The sequence below is a fragment of the Phalacrocorax aristotelis genome, chromosome 18 (assembly GCF_949628215.1).
Source record: "Phalacrocorax aristotelis chromosome 18, bGulAri2.1, whole genome shotgun sequence".
NCBI lineage: Eukaryota > Metazoa > Chordata > Aves > Suliformes > Phalacrocoracidae > Phalacrocorax > Phalacrocorax aristotelis.
The window spans coordinates 4,249,338-4,268,613 of record NC_134293.1 but is presented as its reverse complement, the minus strand read 5'-3'; the positions used below and the strand labels follow the sequence as shown (position 1 = coordinate 4,268,613).

At 36.6% G+C, this 19,276-nt stretch overlaps 1 protein-coding gene across 3 annotated transcripts in view; it reads right to left on the bottom strand.

Annotated features, from left to right (window-relative positions):
* USP32 (ubiquitin specific peptidase 32) overlaps positions 1–19,276 on the bottom strand; it is an 84,785-nt gene that overhangs the window by 4,754 nt on the left and 60,755 nt on the right. For 2 of the 3 annotated variants that reach the window (XM_075112807.1, XM_075112810.1), the window contains exons 15-31: positions 18,578–18,718; positions 15,243–15,402; positions 12,805–12,959; positions 12,005–12,086; positions 10,155–10,229; positions 9,415–9,553; positions 9,029–9,134; positions 8,197–8,370; positions 7,509–7,683; positions 6,710–6,861; positions 5,848–5,959; positions 5,058–5,269; positions 3,441–3,625; positions 2,763–2,849; positions 1,780–1,900; positions 911–1,102; positions 24–315 (exon numbers count right to left, since the gene is read on the bottom strand). In XM_075112807.1, the coding sequence (XP_074968908.1) occupies positions 24–315; positions 911–1,102; positions 1,780–1,900; positions 2,763–2,849; positions 3,441–3,625; positions 5,058–5,269; positions 5,848–5,959; positions 6,710–6,861; positions 7,509–7,683; positions 8,197–8,370; positions 9,029–9,134; positions 9,415–9,553; positions 10,155–10,229; positions 12,005–12,086; positions 12,805–12,959; positions 15,243–15,402; positions 18,578–18,718 (2,560 nt within the window). The remainder of the gene's footprint in view (positions 1–23; positions 316–910; positions 1,103–1,779; positions 1,901–2,762; positions 2,850–3,440; positions 3,626–5,057; positions 5,270–5,847; positions 5,960–6,709; positions 6,862–7,508; positions 7,684–8,196; positions 8,371–9,028; positions 9,135–9,414; positions 9,554–10,154; positions 10,230–12,004; positions 12,087–12,804; positions 12,960–15,242; positions 15,403–18,577; positions 18,719–19,276) is intronic. The other variant, XM_075112809.1, reaches the window with a different exon arrangement.

Here is a 19,276-nt window from a genome sequence, read left to right as displayed (position 1 = left end):
GATTTTCCCTAATTATTACCTACCTTTGATATTATTCAAGACAGTAGTGTTAAGGGAGGATGGACTTCTGTTCAGTGTATCTCCTTCTCCTGGTGTGTAAGTGATCTGCAGATCTATTTTCCTAGACTCCCCTTGGAGAGGCCGTGGTTCAGGAAGGCCGTCAACCTGGAATGTTAGCTGCTTTCTTTGAAAATGACTTGGATCCCTTTGTACCAAAAAGGCACTTGGGTCAAAATTTTCTCTGGGAAACTTAACAATTTTCTGAGATTTTATCCAGCGGCCATTTACAAACTGAAATCTTTTCAGGTGAATGATCTAAGGAGAAACACATTGGAGAAAATGAAAGAAGGATGATTACATGACAAGGAGTAATTTCACAGTTCAAAAATAATTTTCCCAAAACATACACACCTTATCATATGCTAATATGAAACAGTGACAATGCTGTAGTGTGACAATTTGGATTTTGGAATCAAGCTGGTAAAATACAGAACTAATATCTTCATGGGGAAAAGATGGAAAAGGTTGCTTCAATTCAGTGATCAGCACTGTGTGCTTTGAATAACCTATCAAATTTGGAAAGCAACAAACGCAGGTGCTACACAACTAGACAAAAGATCATGTTACTGGAAAGAGTGCCTAAGCATGAATTCTATGTCAGAACAGATGACACCGAATGCAAAACGTCACCATTTCCTGCAATGTATCAGCTAAAAAGATTCAAAAAGGGATTTGAGGTTTGTTTTATTTGCCTGCGTTACAGAAATGCATGAAACAAACTAAGCCAGTGCTCCTCCTGAGACTGTGAACTGTTCTTATTCAGAACAAGGAGACATACCTAAGCAATTCACATTTGTGATCAATGTACTTTGGTTTTGTTGCTCTAGAGGAAAATTACACAAGATCATACCAAAATAGGGGGAAGTCTCCAAAGATCCAGTTTTTTGGTGGCCAAACAATGGGTCTTGCATTTGGAACAGTAGTACATCTCATCCTCCCCCAGTTCTTCCTCACTGGTGAAGGCTCTAAGACAGCTATCCAGATTGATGGGCTCTGCTTGAGCTCGTCGGCTTTGTTCAACACTTTCATGTTCTTCTACAATCTAAAGTGAGATAAAACTGTATCTGACTTGGAAAAACATACAAACTGCTCAGAGGAAGGCTCTATTGACAGTACCATACAATTAATATCATGTAGTTACTTAGGATTGAAGATAAAAACTAGGCGCACTAAGTTTTAGCAGAAATTTTATTTCAGTTATGAAGAGGCAGACATACAAATAATACACTGTCCTTATTCTTGGGTTCTGCTCACAAAATTCTCCATAAAGCACAAGTTTATACATTCAACACACAAGTCTGAAAAGCTATTCTAAGCTATAGGCTTACCTTCAGATATGTTTTATTGACTCAGTGAGGAAACAGATTTACTCACATGCATAACTGTTTATAGCACTGGTGTGCTTAGAAAAGGTATCAAATTAACATACTTTGTGTTATTCTGGAGGCTAGATCAAAAGCAACTTACAACAGCCAGAAAATACACTGCTGTGGTTTCTCAAAAAGCATCTCTTCTGCATTATGGCCATGTAAGAGGTCTAACATGAAGACATCAATTTATCCAGAATATACTGTTCAGTGATTACTGGCTTTATTTTAACATCAAATGGTCAAAAGAAGCATCAATTGGGGGGGGGGGGGGGGGGGGGAGGAAATCAGTGAAATGGGTTTTGCTTCACAGCTATTAACAAACAACAAAGGGTTTGCTTTGAAATTTTACCCGTTCTTGCGAGGTCTGGTAGCGCAGATGGAGTGCTGTTGGATCCCAGTCTACAGCAATGTAAGCATTCCCAACACAAGCTCTGTCTTCTGTGCACTCAATTTTACAGCCACGGCAAAATCTAAATCAAGTTAGATGTGGAAAATAAACCATCCAATAATGAAGTTTCACATTACTTCATGTTCCAATTCTGCTCCTTATTTTGTAATATATGCACTCCCAAAGTTTCAGGCCTTGCCTTGGAAACAATAACGTGTCAGTTCACTATTTTACTATAAAACTTTAACAGAGATGAGAAATTGAAGCAGTTGGGTGAGCTCCACCATCTACCCGCATATAAGGCTGACCAAGCCTACCTACGACACCAAAAAACTACACTGCTTTGTCTCCATAAAGATTTTACAAAATGTTAGCTAATGTACTTTATTTATCTAGCTGTAAGAGATGACTTTTTTTTTTTTTAATAAGCATATGGTCTGAATACCTTCCAGCAAGGGTCTGAAATTTTCATTACATTCTCTCTGTTTAGGGAAAATTCCAAGTGTGTTTCCAGGGTGAATTTCTGATTGTCCACTTTAGTTCTCATTCTCCAAATGGCACAGGAACTAGTGAGGGTAAATGATTCACACCTAAAAGCTTGGTTTTGTATGAAACCCCCACAAATCATCCAAATATGTACATATGTGCCTGCATATAAACACACATGCACATAGAATATTGTAAGGGGTTAAAAGGTTTTTGATAATCTCATGTCTGCCTCCTAATTTAAAGTTTCTGTGTCAGCAGAGCTTTCAGCTCTCCAAGCCATACAAGCTATTCTACAGTGAAAGTCTGCCACATGAGGGTTTTGGTTAAATTAGATTCTAGAGTCTTATGGTTTGATATTACCTCTGAAGTCTAAAATGTATCAAAACCCCATTACCATAAATTAAATTTCTGCTGGAGTGATTCCCTTTCTTAAATCTAAAAAAAAGACAATTTACCTGTACCATGGACACCAAGCACAAGAATTTCCATCCTTCTGAACTACCCTTAGGGTGAATGGATACTGATATCCCATGCTATCATCACTGAAACAGAGGAGAATGCAACATGAAACATGAGCACTTGTTCAGGCTGCCAATTACCTTCCTTCACTATGCTTCCTATGTTTGTTTAAAAACACACACACACCCCCCTCAAAATGATAATTTATATTAGATTAAGCTTTTAAAACAAGACTGGACTTTACATTGCCTAAATTTGTCAGATATGAGTTATCAGTCACCGGAAGAGAAAGAACCAACCAATTTGTGTGAAGTCAGCCTTTAAGCGCAGCTCAAAGGTATACATTTAACTGTATTAAAAAGAATTAAAAGTTATTTTTAATTATTGCCATTATTAAATTGAAGGACTCCAAAATGACTTCTTACAAAAATAAGCCACTAAATGCAATCTGCAGGCAGAAATCGTCTGGGGTAAAAGCATGTACAATTGTTCCTAAAGTTGTGGACATTTAAAGCTTAATTATATATTAAAAGAACCACACGTTCATTCAACAGAGGTATTACAAGACGTCAGAACTGATAAAGATGAAAAATGAATACAGTTTTAAATCTTTTAAGCAAGTCCACTCCACTGTATAACACCATTCAAGCCAAAGACTGAGATGCCACACTCACCAGTCTTGTGCATGATTACTAGCTTCCTGAGGCGGGAGAGGGCTGGCAAGCCTGGAAACCTGAATCCACACTGCATCATACAGGTCTTTTTTCCGTGTATGAACTGTGCAAGGAACAATTAGTGGCATTCCAAAGAGACTAGGACGATTCTTCTGAGATGAAAGAAAATACAATTCTGTCCGCATCTGCGTATGTGAAATAAAAGAATGACTCAGGTATAAGTATGCATTAACCCACATTACCATAATTACTAGGATGCTGACCTTGTTACTTATTTCAGGCTTTGGCAATTAAAATAAACCATTAAGTCTATTAAAAGTACTCAATTTCAGCACTGTTTTCTAATATTAAATACTGTAAATTTTGATCATTGACTTGAAACTGCCTGAAAACTCTTTTGTATTTTATGATATTATGGCAATATTATTTAGGCATTAGACCACATCAACATCAAGCTGTATTTCACCATGTACAATATTTTATATTTCAAATGATGAATTATTTTTACTTTTCCCACCACGTGGTAACATTGTAATGCAGACAGACATGTGCCTAACGATGCTAATACTGTCCCAAAATGACCTCTACACTAGGCAAGCTTATGTTTGCTAGAGAAAGAAAACCTTTAGGTCTAAAGGAGGCACTACAGACTTGGACGCGACTTATTCCAAGCAGACAAACTAACCTTCACGCTACATCTCCCATTTATAAGAAAGATTTTAACACTGACTTCATGACACTGAGGTACAGCAAATGGCTACCACCTTGCATAATTTGTATACAATTAAGCCTTTCCATTGATAAGATTTTTGACAATGATGAGCATGGATTCCTGGAACAGCTTTCACAAACAACTTTTACTGGTTTTTAAGCTGTATAACTAGCAGCTTGTAATGGCTCAAAAGCATTATACCAACCACTTAAAAGATTCTGCAAAATTTCAATCAAGGTAACATTGGTTAGTGGCCACTTCTTGAGAGAATAAAGCAAAAAACCCTCAAACAAACACACAGTAAAGAGGGAAGTTAAATGGCCTTCTGGCACACATCCACCAAGCTCTAAACATCAACAGACTCTAAAGTCTCGACAGAGCGCACAGAACGTGTGGCTATTTGAAGTGTTCAGTCATCCGACTGACATTTAGAGTTCAACTTAACTACAGATGCTTTTCCAAAGAGTAGTTCATGCTAACAGAATGACCCAGGAATGTACTATATATCTTCACTCTGTTTCGTATGAGAAATAAGGCTTTTTCCACATAATGGAAAAGAAATGCGTTTCTAGTAGCTCCTCTAACTTTGAGCTTTTTCTGCTCAAAGACTCTAGAACATTTAATCAGGGAGTTACTGAATGCCCAAGTATGCAACTCAGCATTAAAGAACTGGGAAGCATGCCAGTACTAAGGGAAGAAAAATACACCAACATCAGACATTACGATTTAAATTTACAAGAGTTGTGTTTTTGTAGAACTTGGCTCTCACTTAAGAGGGGAAGTTATTCATGCTCCCTCTTCTTAAGAAATAAAGATTAATTTATCTTATGGACATTTTAAAAACCCTCACTGACTTTCAAAGTGTGTTATGCAAACAACTTGTAACAAATGCAAAATTTACTCACCATTTTTCTATGGACAGCAATTATATACCCTGTACACGGACTATCAGAAAGCAAGGGCACATGACCGTTGAGAGTCCAGTTGGCGAGGTTGCGCTCTGTTCCACATGGCACTACAGTATTTGGCATTCCGTTCGGAATTAGGGTTGGTTTAGGAAGGTCCCCGTTCATCATTATGTTGGGTGCTCCATTAGCTGAAGGCCCAGTTGAGACATCTGTAGACAGACAGTTACATTCTCAATTATCTCCAATAACTAGAACTGATCACAAGACTTTTGTTCCTTCCATTCTGTTCAATGGATTTCATGAAATATCTTCTACTCTCCGTAAGACCAACATCGAACCTTTTCTTTGCCTACAACTTTGGAAAATCAGGCCATGCAAGAGTGAAGTACAAGAGTAAAGTACAACAGAGGTGGTTACAACCCATACATCAAACCACAAACAATAAAACCAAAACTGAACACCACGCTTCCAATTTTTTACGTGTTCTGCCTTAGAGCCAATCCTCAAGTAATAAAATATTTTGCTTGTTTCTTGTGTTTTTAACTAAAATAAGTATATAGCAATCTTCAGACTGCTGTCCTCAGCATGATCCTAAGAAGTATCACAGACGATCAGTAGATACTGAGACTGCCCACAGCTCCTTTGTGGACGAGAACTCTAACTTATTTGTCTTTTCTTTAATCCTCGCTGTTACTTACCACTAAGAAGTAAGGTTTTCTCCTGAATTTCTCTAGTTTCTAAGCACTGTGCATTTTAAATCAACAGGAAAATAAATGTTTTCTTTTACCTGTCTGCACAGGACTTGATGCTGATGTAGGGGATCCTGGAATTGGTATTTCAAATGCACACAAAAACCCACTCACTGATAACCGGACTTTCTGGTTGTCTTGAGGGAAGTTCTTCAGTAAAAAAGGGAAAGTTAGTCAGACATGTATATTCTTCTGTCTGTGACTGAACATGTTTTGTTCTTTTGAAAACAGTGTCTCTATAGGCTCATCTCTCCCCTCCCATCTGCTTGCTTACACCTTTCTAGAAGGAAAAAAGGAAGCCAACAAGAACACCCCTTTGCGGATCTCTGCAGCAAGACCTCAGAGAGTTATTAATGGTTCCTCTAAGCAGACCGAGAGCACCATTTCAAACAGTTCTAATCCTATCCAATGACAGCAATAAAAATTATATATACACATACACATATACATACACACTATATAGAACTAAGCCAGTCATTACTTATGCCTCCAACGTCTTGACAGTGTTTAAACTCATCACAGCACTCTAACTGGAGATTTATTACCTCAAGATGATTTTATGCCTTTTTTCCTAAAAATATCATTACTAATCAATTCAATTAAACTTCTGCAAGCTTCTACATCGCTATTAATTTTGTTTACAAGTGGATTATTTTGATTCAGTTTACTTTGATTTTAAATCTCTTTCAAGCAAGCCAAATTACTGTTTAAGAATGAAATAAAAGTTCCTACAGAGAGATAATTAAGCTGACTTTTTTATCACACTTCTGGTTAAATAATTTCACAGTTCTTGTAAGCAAAGCTTAATGGCAAAAAATGAAGTATGCTGAGGTACACAAAAATAACAAACAAAAATACCAAAAGTATGTTGCAGCAATGATTAATTTTTTAATTTCTTACCTTTATATTGGAGCTGTGCACTTCCGCAAGCAGAATCTGTTCTGGTTTTAGCCCACAGAGTTCACTTAACTGTTTTTTCAAACCTGTATACTTTTCATCCATGTTCAATCTCAGGCCATATCGAACAGGAGTAGTACCATCTAATTTAATTACTTTAAAGGGGAAAAGCAACACACTAGTCAGCAAACCAAGAAAGTTTTAATGAGAATAACATGTTGCAGCTACATACTTATTAGAAAGTATTTTTTTTCCAACTTTAAGATATGGTTATTTTTTTCTTATCAGCCAGTTTTCAAGGTCTGCGGACAAATGTCAGAAGCCCCCTTGCTGCATAGGCAGTAGAAAATGGCTTCAAAATTTGTTTCACTTTTTATCATCTTTCCTTCTGCCTCTCTTCAGCAACACATGGGTTCTTCATAGTATAGTCCATGACCTATAAAGCATTTTTTGTTTGCACGCTCCCCCCAGACTTTCCTTTTCGCTCTAGGCAGATTTAGGACAACCTCCACAACACAGTGAACAGAAGAAAAGTTCTCGGAATCTCCATTTTACAGGTTTCTGTATAAATCCTTTAATCAAGACTGAGAATGGGCCATCTATGCTCTGTTATTAAAGGTTTTATTTTTGTTTAACTGTATTTCAATGAGAATTCTTGTACTCTGCTGTATTAAAACGGTTATACTATTTTTATGCGTAAGTCCTAACAAAAACAAAATTTGGATGCTTTACAGCTGTTCTAGAGGTACCATTTGTACTTTAGCAATGACAAGTTTATAGGGAGTTAAACACTACTACTCACCCGTAATTTCTAGGTGCATGTAGCTATCCATTGGCAAAGGCAAGGATAAAAAATTAAAAGGGTCAAATCTAACACTTATATGTCCACAAGTTTTACATTTCACTTGTGACTTCAGCTGCCCATGAAATAAATCTACGACAATGGATCTGTTTCTTCTCAGATGGTTTTCCCAGGCCTAAAATGATGTACAAAAAATCAATACAAAGTTAGAACCTGAAGACTACTTGCTTGAACTACAGCAAGGAGGATATGCTGTAAGACTTCCTAAGTTTCATTGGCCTATGGAAGTAAAATTATTTCCATAGAAGTTGTTTACTGATTTCTAATAAATACAAAGTATTTAGTTTCAACACAAGTAAAGGAAAAGCTATTTCAATTAACACAATAATCATTTAAGGATTTCTGAAAGGATCATCAGGTATCCTGAAAAATTTTGATACTCCATAATTCTGAGGAGTTGTTCAAAATGATTGTGAAGCATCATCTTTATACTTTTCTTATAATACTTAAAGCTTATTTTCAGTTCAAAGGTGAAATTGACTCCTTAAATGACAGATCTAACAAGTTCCAAAAGACGGTTCCGTCCTGAAAGAGTATTGCCACAGTCTCATCACCAACTTTGCAGATTAGAACTGTAAGTTAAAAAAACAAGGAAACAAACCCCAAAACTCAAAACTTTAACCCATACCTCTGCTGCTACTTCCCAGTCTGGTCGACCATCGCTGTCTTTCAGTTCAACATATGGCTTATCATGAACTCTGTTCAAATCCTCATGAAGACCATCCAAAAGAAAAGCCAGAAGTTCCTGTGAGTCTTGCTGTTGAAAGCCATTAAATCTTGGAGCATATTTTGCTATTGTCCACTATAAAAGAAAGCCAGAAGGTTATTTAACATCATGCAACAGAAGTTGTAACAATAAATAAAAATATTTTAGACAAGATGCATGCTGTCAACGAGTACGAATTCAATTGCCAAGAGTTAAAGGTAAGCCCCTACGGTTTCAGAGAAAAAGACCATTTACAGGCAAATGCATAATCTTTTGTCCCTAACAAGGGCTGTAAAAGCCACATCTTACACCATGAACTCTGATTCATATCAGGTAACTCCTTTGACCTTACAACCACAGAGCCATTATTATATTCCAGAGAAAGCTGGTCAAGTCCTGAGCACCAGGACCGATGAACCTCGGCCTCCTCCAGATGTGCACCTTGCCCCTGCACAGCCCTTTCCTGAACACCTCCCCCACTTTCCTTACAGGCAAGAAAGGAAATTCTGTGACCAGTTTGGAGTAACATACATGATGACTCTGTCCAGGATAGGGGCACTGGCTTCACAGCCAATTTCTAACACTTGAAATATATGTCCAAGTTTCCTTCCCTTTCCCTAGGGTAGATATTGTTATGAATCCCAGAACCATTACAATACAGGTAACATCAGGAAAAAGTGCATTAAAAGATTTCTGCTAGCCAAAGAAATACTTGCTGCTTTCCACCTTTAAATAACACACATTACAGGCTTACCCGCAGCTTTAATGGTGCTATGTTCTTCTGAGTTCCACTCCACAACTCCTGAACCAAATCCCCGTAACACTTGGCCATGTGCCCTTTCATTCCTATTGGATTTGTCCTAGAAATCATAAAGTAATTAATACCGTACTAAACCTGAAACAAAGTTCGAGCATATAAGTAAAGACCTGCAAATGCTTCTTGCTGAACTGTTTTAACTGTCCCAGAAGCAAAAGAGGTTGTACTTCCATGTATGTAATCTAGCATCTGCTGTATAGCGGATGGTGGACAACACTGAATTTAGGAGGATTTAATCATACTGGTTACTTCTGATAGCTGAAACTAATTTTAAAGAAATATTACAACATCTAAAATGTCAATGGTCTCCAATAGAAAATTACCTGTTAAGTTCATAAAGATGTCTTCCTGAGATGAAATACCGTGTTAGAGGTTGTGTATTACTGACACACTGGATACTGGAGTTCATGAAACATGTGTTACCCAGATTGCTTAATCCAGTAGCACCCTTTTCAGTAGGAACTGAGAAAAATAAAACAATTATACCAATTGTGCAGATGTTAAAAATTCAGAATGGTATATGAGTAAAGAATATGACCTTTACACAGTAACCAATTAAATTAACCTCCTCCCAGTTACGAGACTACAGCTACCATAGATGCAACAGAAGACCAGCCTGTTCAAAATCTGCTTTTCGACTCTACTTGTCATCAGAAATTGATGTATTTTGTTGGATCTCGTTCATCACAGATGTCAGCACAACCCATACAAACTATTTTCAGGTAAATAATTAGAGTACTGAAATTTCTGGATTAATTTGTTAAAACCTTAAATATTCCTTACCATAAAAACCCAAGATAATAAACACAAAATCCAGAATTTGCTATGCACCATCTGCGCTGCTGCCTCTGAACATCTACAAATTTATCTATCTATACATCCAACCCTCCCACATTTCCAGCATCTAAGTTAATAAAACAGAAAGAACAAGCAAAGCAGCCCAGGCATAAAAGACCTCTTCCAAAGTTAAGAGAACTTATATTAGAAAGAATAGTTTCAACATAATATCGCCTCTTGGGTTTTTCTTCTCATCACGATTCAGTTACTACGCTCAAACACTTACCTTTATGTCTGTCTATTTTACTGCTGTTTGCTATAAAAGACATCTCTTCTGGCCAGCTCATGTCTTTGTTTCGAACTAGAAAGAGATATGGGATAAGGATTTTTTTGAAATTGTTTGTTACTTACTCCAGAGAACTTATACTGCTGAAGAAGTTTAATTCAAATTTCCTAATATTTAATTGAGATTAGAAAGTTGCTTATTTCTAGTTATTGTTTTTGCTAGTTTTCATTTCAATGATTCCAGTCATTACTGGAAATCATTCTAATGCTGCCATCATTCCAGCCATGCCAGTAACATCTTTAGAAAGCAGCTTTGAGATGTCTTTCCTGTTGCTTAACTAATTTTACAGTACTTATTCTAACACTTATTGAGGATCCCCCAGGTGTTCCCTTCGTGAGCGATCACTAATATTTGTTGCTGCTATGAACCAAGAAAAGACTCAAGTGTATTTCAAAACACAGAAAAATGTTTCAAGATAAAGCGGGACCAAAAAATGCAATCTTTCCTGAACTCACTTTAGCACCACCTCCCCATAGGGTCCCTCTGCAAACCTCTTACCTTGCACTGTCACAAGCCGTACAGCAGCAAACTGGCTGAGGGAACTGAGCTTGCTGGAAAGAGGGAGTTATTGTTCACTACATCACTTCTCAAAGCCAGTTCATCAGATAGGTGTGAAGTAGTTGGCCACGGGTAAGGCAGGTGGCATAATGTTCAGAGGAAGGGCCGACTGCTTCTTTCAGTGGCAGTGTTGGCTTAATGCCGGTTTGTTTATTGAACTACAGCCTCAGGGTTGTCTCACCTAGTACAGCAAGCTGCAGTCCCTCTCCCCTCTCTCTACATATAAATCCCTGTTTCTTCCCTTGTGTCTAGTGATTAATGCAGGTAAACAGTGAACTGCATCAGCTGCTCTGCCAATTTTAAATTGATTAAATATGAGCTAAGCCAAGGGGCAAAAAGGATGAGCCCACCTAGCACACCAACCTGAGGGGTAATGTAAAGCTACGCTAAGTGAAACTTGTACAGAAACAACTCAGGCCCTGGATTTCTATATAGCCTCTGTGATGCAAGGACAACAGTAGAGTGGATGAAGTATGTATGCTTCTGTTTCTCACATTAAAAGATTAGACAAAAAGTCAGGTCAAACTAGCTGAAAACTCAGCTGATCCATGCCCCCCAATACCTTTGACAAAGGCTTAATGTATTTGTGACTGACAGCACCGCCTAGTATAGTAGCCCAGGGCAGGAGGATGAGACACAATAGATGTAAATTGAAACAAGGAAGGTTGAGATTGTTTGTGACACCTTTCACCACAACCAGTCAGTCAAGTAGTCAAGTCCAAATGCATCAGGTTGTCTCCAGATGTGAAAATAAAAGCAGCTTGTAGCAAAAATCTTAAAAATGAACCTGACATGGCCTGAAAATGCAGTTTTCTTCACCTTTTGCTTTGTGAGTAAGAATGCATTCATGCAAATATCACAACCTGAACTCTTGTAAAATTAGCGGAAGAAAAACCAGATAATGAAAAAGCCTCAGGTGCCTCAGACTGCTTTTGTTAAATCTCTGGCATTTTAGTTATTACTGTAGCGGAAGTGGATTTTTTTTAAGCTTTGGTATTTCTACCTGTATTTCTTTCAATACATACATACGTAGATAGAGACAGACTTCTATTTACACATACTCTTCCTTCTCAAAACATTTCCAAAAGTAAAATATTTGGGCAGTAAGCCTATATATTTGTGTAGTTTGGGTGATTACAGAAATGGGTACTACACAATTTATTAACCAGATATATACTCATACAAAACTACTCAGGTTTAGTGTGTAAACCAATTATAGGCTCTTTTTATACCTTCTATTACTAAATGCTGCTCATCTTGGATTTTAAGGTACTCCAGTCTGTGATCTTCATCATCCAGCAAAGTAAGATAGTTCTGCAGAAAAAATACTTCATATAGTTATTACTTCTAGATTTAAAATTCTCTGAGGATATTTTAATCTCAAAGCAATGAAATTACATCAGTATTAACAATTTCTTCACAAAACGAGAAAGCCAGTTTCCTACGTATGTTAATTAAATACAGTAGTTCACTGATCTCCAGAAGCATGTAGTTCAATGCTTTAATTTCATGCAGTATTTCTTTAGAATGAATTACATGCACTTAATGATTTGGAGGAATACATTCTCTGCTTGTTCACTGTGATTTATTCACATACACATTTGAAAAAGATCCTGGATGGCTGTTGGCTTCTGTGCCATGTCACAGCATCATGCGTGTCAATGAAAGAATATACTTTTATTTCTGTTTAAAACAGTTTCTATGAAACTTCATATCAAGCCTTTTAATAGGTCAACCAGCTGCCTATGTTTAAATACATGACAGGATAATTTAACATTTATCAGGCTACTAGAAAACAAAAGAAATTTTCTGGTCATTAACACCAAAATCTAAGTTTCACTGCTTGGAGTGCACAAAAAACTCTAGGAAGTAAGTGGCAAGGGTTTTGCAACCTGGGTAGTTAAATTGCAAAGGAAACTTATGCCACTATCTTTTTTTTTCCTGTGCATGTGTATTCAATAGTTTCTGGAAAAGATCATCTACAATACCCAATAGTTGATAAAGGAAGAAAAGGAAAAAAGACCGACATTACCTCACTATTGTATAACCAGAGACGCATATCCTCTTCTTTTATACGTAGCCTCTGGGAGAGATATTCATGTATCTCTTTAATTGTTTGCATTCGACTAAAGCAGCCGGTGTAAGCCAACACTCTTTTTAAAGGAGCATTCGGTGAAGGTACATTCCCTGGATTCACAATCATAAGAAAAGGGTAAAAGATAATGTATATACCCACAGACCAACTGAAATCAGATCAATAACAACTTATACACTATATATATATAATACAAGTACTTTTTGTGAAGTGGTACAAAGCACTCCTTTTGTTTATGGATAAAATAATGAGTTAGATTGAAAGCTACTTGTTACTAACCCTTTGGGACAAAAAACTTGCTATCAAAAAGCAAATAAATTTACCTCCCTTCTTACCAAAACCTATTAGAAAATTGCTCCCCTAAGATTCTCATAGGAAATTAACAATTCAAAAGTAGTTTTAAAAGACAGGGCTATTCTTTTTTCTCTTAAAGACAGAATATCAGAGACAATGGTAATTTTCAAACTAAAGGACTTCAAAAACTCATCAGAATTTTCATTTTGAGAGCACATCGTAGTAAAAAATAAGGTTAAAAAAAAAAAATCAGTCTGACACATCTTGGAAGTAGTGTAACTTTGCTCCAGCTCTTCTATGGAGATGAATGCTGATCTGTGAAGTCAAAATCAGCCTGGCAGTTTCACAATAAAAGTATTCTTAATAACTAAATTCCTCAAAACATATTCTGTGAAGATGCCTAGGATTTCACCAGAATTCCTCAGCGCTCTCGTGTTTGTAACACAAGCTCATTCCATCAGTCAAAATCATTGCTGTTTTCTATAATATGAGCTTATCTTTAAATAAAACATTTGCACAAGCTCAGTTTGAAAGAGATGAGACCAACTTTACGGGCTTTATTTTTTAGTTTCTTTAGTTTAAACTTAGGAAGTTTCCCACTCTTCACAGAGACAGGTCTGTAACATATGGCTTTTATTATACAGCCAAATGCAACGGGACAACTGCATTATTTAAGTAGTCAGAGAACTCACATTGTTCTACCTTCACTGTCAAAAGATTACAATAAAATAACTAGTACCATTTGAAATGATGCAATATTACACGCAATTTGACAAGGGAGTAAAACTACACTGTAATCATCTAAGTCAACAAAGCATCGGTTTTCCTTCAGTATACCAAGCAAAGTACTCTTTCTTTTTTTTTAAAGAACACAAAAAAGCATTTTCTGAGATTAGGGATCAGAAGATTAGTTGTAAGATTACAGCAAGAAAGCATATTTGAAAACTCAAAAAGATTAATAACTGATTGGACAAATAAATTAGTGCAGAGCAAAATGATTCCAAATCAAGATCAAATTTGGCACGTCAGAAGATTCCCTTTATTTGAATTTGGGCATTTTAGGATGTCCAACAAAGCAGTTTCCATTTTATTAGGTCTAGTAGGAAAAATGAATTTGGGTAGCAGTTTCTGTAGCGGAACTTGATCAAGCAGGCAGCCACTATCTACGTGTTAAGTTTGAGATTCTACCAAAGCAGTGAAAAATTGAGCATCTGCATGAGATTTTTAAACACAAGCTAATACTAGCAAGGCTGAAGGATTTAATTTTCAGTAGTCAGGAAAGCCCATTTCTGGATGTACATTACTGTGGATACATATGTATATCTGCGTGTATCCAAACGCACATGTGAACATCTAGTATTTCTTCAAACCTACTGCACGAGGCAAGTATGCAACTGTGCATGAAGTAACTGAAAGCAAATCCTGGAACACTTTTCAGCTGAAATGTGAAGCTGCAATCCAAAGATCGTTCTTTGAGCCCATTACTTGTACAATCTTTTGGTAAGCATTACCACCACAGTTATGGCACATATATTTTAGTTGGATGTTTATGCTTTCTACGAAATTGTCTTTCCAAATTGCATCAAATAACAGTCTTCATATTCCCTTAATTCAATCCCTTTCTAAAGAGTATTAAATTACTTTGGGCATTAAAGCCTAACTGCCCAAGTAACTCAGAACTAGTTGGCCGAACAACGATTTAATTTATTATACCACTGTACAATCAGATACACGCACCCGCCCCAATGCACAAATGCATCTATTCTGTGGCTACAAAATTAATTACCAACAGGATTAATCAGATCTGCCCCTCTCAGCTGTTTAGTTTATGCAGTGCTCATTTTTCACTTACACTGATCTATTTGCAGTAACTACGTGACTTAACTGACTTCACTGAAAACGCTCCCTCACGGCTCTTCCTTTCAAGACAAGATAGGAGGAAAGCCTTTAAATCTTTACCAATGCTGATTGTGCCTTACAGTTGATTAGCTGGTGTACAAGCTGGCAGCAAGCTTCTACAGCTCTGGGTCTCGCTTTCTTAGAAACTGCACACTGGTGTTCTTGCTGCATTCTTAAGTTACCTCTAGGTAAATGCTGAGGAAACATTCTCAGGCTCATCATACCCATATTCACCCAGATGTTTGACTGCTGCGTTCGAGTGGCAGGCTGCTGTCTCAGGAAGAGCAGATAGCGAGGAAATAGCTCCAGTTCAGGCACATTTGTTTTGCTGTTTTTGATCACCTAGTAAAGAAGTTTAAAACACATTTCAGAGACTGATGTTCCAAACGTAAGAAATCCCAACAGGAACAGGAGGTAATGATTAAAGCACATGGTTAAAAAAATAAACTAGATTTTACTAGGAGATGAGAAATCCTCTGCACTTATGGGGTCTTAGGCAAATATCCCCAGGAAGATCAATTCACTGATTTCTAAGTACTTCTTGAAGCTTATTAGTTGCAGATTGTCAAAAGCAAACACCTTATTCAGTGGGGCATTGCTTCCTGTACAACACCATGGAAAGAACATTTTTAGAATTCCTGAAATACATGTGAATTTACAATGAAACTCATTAATTCTGCTCAGTGTACATGTCAATATTAAAGTTTCACAACTGTTGAAAAAACTCACACGTGCTGAATAAGACATTTGTTCTGAACTTTTTGAGCAATAGGATTGAATTAAAACCTTCATATTGTAAGAACAGACTGAAACTTACTTTTGTTGCATTTTGGTATGTTGACAGAAAAAGCCAAAATTACCCCAGAACATGACTTGCAGCTTTTCAGTCCCCATTTCTACAAAGATTTTGCTATCTCAATCTGCCCAAACACAGACATACACAAATGGCAGGAATGTTCCCTATTTTTGTGACCATGTGAAGCAGAAAAAAAACACTCAGCTGAAGTTGCGAGAAGTAATATAATGCACTGGAGTGCCATGGTATTAAACTTCAGTTACAACAAACACAATAGCGATGATATTTTCTGGAAACAAACATTAACAGTCCCTAGTGTGGGGTGGGAGAGTGGGACTGTAGGTGACTGTATGCATGGTTGCAAGTATACAAATGGTCTTCAAGAATTCAAGTGTTCAGATAACTAAGTGCCAAAATATTTCTTAATTATGGACTGGAAAGCTAAAGTTTATTCATGCATTTATTTTTTTTTTTTGCAGGCAGGATACCCAAACTAAAATTCTCTCATTATGAAGAGCAGTCTCTTTTCTAATTACACTATTGCAAAAATCTCAAGCACGTTAGTTTGTGCTGTGTATAAAGAGATGTGGCCTTTTCGGGATCATGAAAGGTGTTTTGTTTCCATGGAGAATGTGTGGGAGGAGGGTAACAGAAGCCAATGATTTTTCACTGTAAAATAATTGCCAGTACTATGGCTAACAGACCAAATCATCAAAAATCATACAGCTAATTCTCTCCCATTTGTGACACTGAACATTTGTGACACCAACCACCTAACCCCTATTGCTACCATCAAAAAAAAATCCCCTCACTTCCTTTTTTAAAGTGTAGCTCCTGTAAGAGACTACCTGACACAGAATAAACCAACCATTGTATGGAATAAATATACTCAACAGAAATTGAAGTTTCCAACACCTCTAAGTGAACAGAGCAAGTGACTTCAATTCTTCTCGCCTCTAACATCCGCCTACATTTTTATAAATTCAGAATTAATAATTCAAGGCATACCAGCTTTAGCTCCAAGTGATTTTACCTGCTATTCATTTCACAATATTACACCCAGAGAAACAGAGAGATAACTCAATAAATTGTGAGATTCTATGATTTAACAATGAGTATTGCTATATAGTTACTGCTTCTCTTTCAGAAATACTGTCGCTGTTTTACCTGCAACCAAAAAAATCATATTGGAATAACACAAAATATTATCAATTCCATTTAATATACAGCACTTGCACATTTGAAAATTATATTCTGCAATACATTCTGCATTGTGCCCAGAATTAATTTTTAATTAAAGATATTACAGCTTTAATATAGAAAATACTAGCGTTAGTTACAGAAAGTGAGTTTCAAGTCTTCAAGGTTTTCTTCTTTTAACAAAACTTTTATGCAAACAACTACGAATATCACCTTATCTTTGATAGGCTCTAATTGGTTAATTTCACTGCAAGGTTTTAAGTGACTACAGGCAACTAGATAATTGTTGATGTAAAAACACAGCATTTCCAATTTGCAAATACATTTTTTTATTACACAATGGAAACATGTTAATTGTTTGTAAAACTATTTCACAATTTGATTGTGATCCATTGGCTTTTCTGCTTACCATCAAACGTAAGAAATGTAAAAATGCACTACTATGAATTATTTGCTGACAAAAGAGTATTCTGTAAGTTTGGAGAAGTGTTACCAGTTTTGTGCTGAAGAATGAGAATGATCATCTCTTGCCTCGCCAGTAAGATTTTTAGTTACTCATTAGAAAAAATAAAGGCAATTACCATAATACTAGAAGAAGAACACAAAAGAAATATTTATTTTGAATATATGATCTGCTCAAAGTAACAACTGGTATTCACCCAGCCACGATACATAATTCTTGCAACAAAAGTCAAACTGAAGAATTAAAACAAGAAGAGCCTGACTGGATGAGCATATCAGGTGAGAATTACTGGTCTTTGTTTTTAGTACTGAACATGGTTAACCAGAACAATGCCGATCCAGCCTTACACAGTAAATGCCAACTCGGTTTTAGCATCTGTATCTTGAGGAATTGCTCATGATAAATGCTGTATTGAAAAACTTCTGACTAGAAGCTGAACAGCTTAACCAGTCTGTGCAGTACTCAAAAGCTGGTATGCTCATACACGAATTCGTTTCAGGAATACCTTTCTCCTGCTGCTTTTTAGATCTTTACCAAATTTTCCGTGTTGTGTTTTCTATGACACTGAACCTGAAGGACAGCAATCGCTACCTTCCACCCCCTTCATGAAATCGTAAGAGAGAAGAAATGCATTTTCAAAGCTGCAGGTGTCCCAGTTTTAATTTTATTGGTTTTGCAGACCAGTTGAAGATTTATCTGAGCTTGTAAAGATGAGTGCTTTGATGCCAAGTATTTTAAACTGGTCTCAAGTTTACTTTTGTCTGCTTTAGCAATCATGATCAGTTGAGCAGCACTTCTGCCCTGTTGCAGTATCTCCTGGGGTTTGTGCTGTAAACCTCCTGGTAAACATCCACGACTTTCTATCCATGTCCATTTCTGAGACTGCTTTTTCCCAGCTTGCTCTTCAAGACTTAGCATTTAGACTATCCATTTTGGATGAAGTAGGAGATGACCATAAAAGATTGTCTTGTGCAACTGGCAGAAGCTTGGACACATTAGGTTGTTTATATTATCTCGGTGGTCATGGCAAGTAAATAGTGTCTATGAGCACAACTTACCGGCCTGGGCAGGGACAGATTTGCTCCGTACCAATGGTAAAGTGCTCTCCAAACTGGTTCTGGTACCATTACGTAGTCCTTTCCTTCAATCAACTGTGGAGATCGTTTTAATCTTCCACCCTCCATTGTTAATGATGCAGCCTTTTAAACAAAAAGGGGCTTTGTCAAATCTCAAGTGCAAAAAATAGTGCAATGATTTTAGTTCATTAACACAAAACACTCTTTAATTATTAAAAAAACTTTGAAGTAGAAATTATCAACTGCTTTTCATACTGAAAGGTGGTATTTAAATGTAACAATGATTAATATTCAAGTGTCACTATTTACTCTTTCTCTAGAAGACTCTCCAATATAGAATTTATATTACCTTTCTCTCTCGTGTTACCTACTCCAACAACTTCAGATATTCCATAGAGAAATCCAATCTATACTCATCAATGATGGTCCAGGTCTGTGTTTTACGGTTTGTTTGTATAAATACTGGAAAAACTGTCAGTTTTGTTTTATTATTTAATTAACTATTTTCTGATTTTATGCAATAGCAATAAACTTTTATATTTAGATTGAAAACACTGAAGAAAAGTGTTTAATTATTAAAATATTTTATAGTTAATTCTGAAAGTTGTTTCCATAAATGTCTTTTTCATTTGTAAGTTTTGTAAGGCTCTTTAAGAACATTTGGAATGTTTCTTTTCTCAC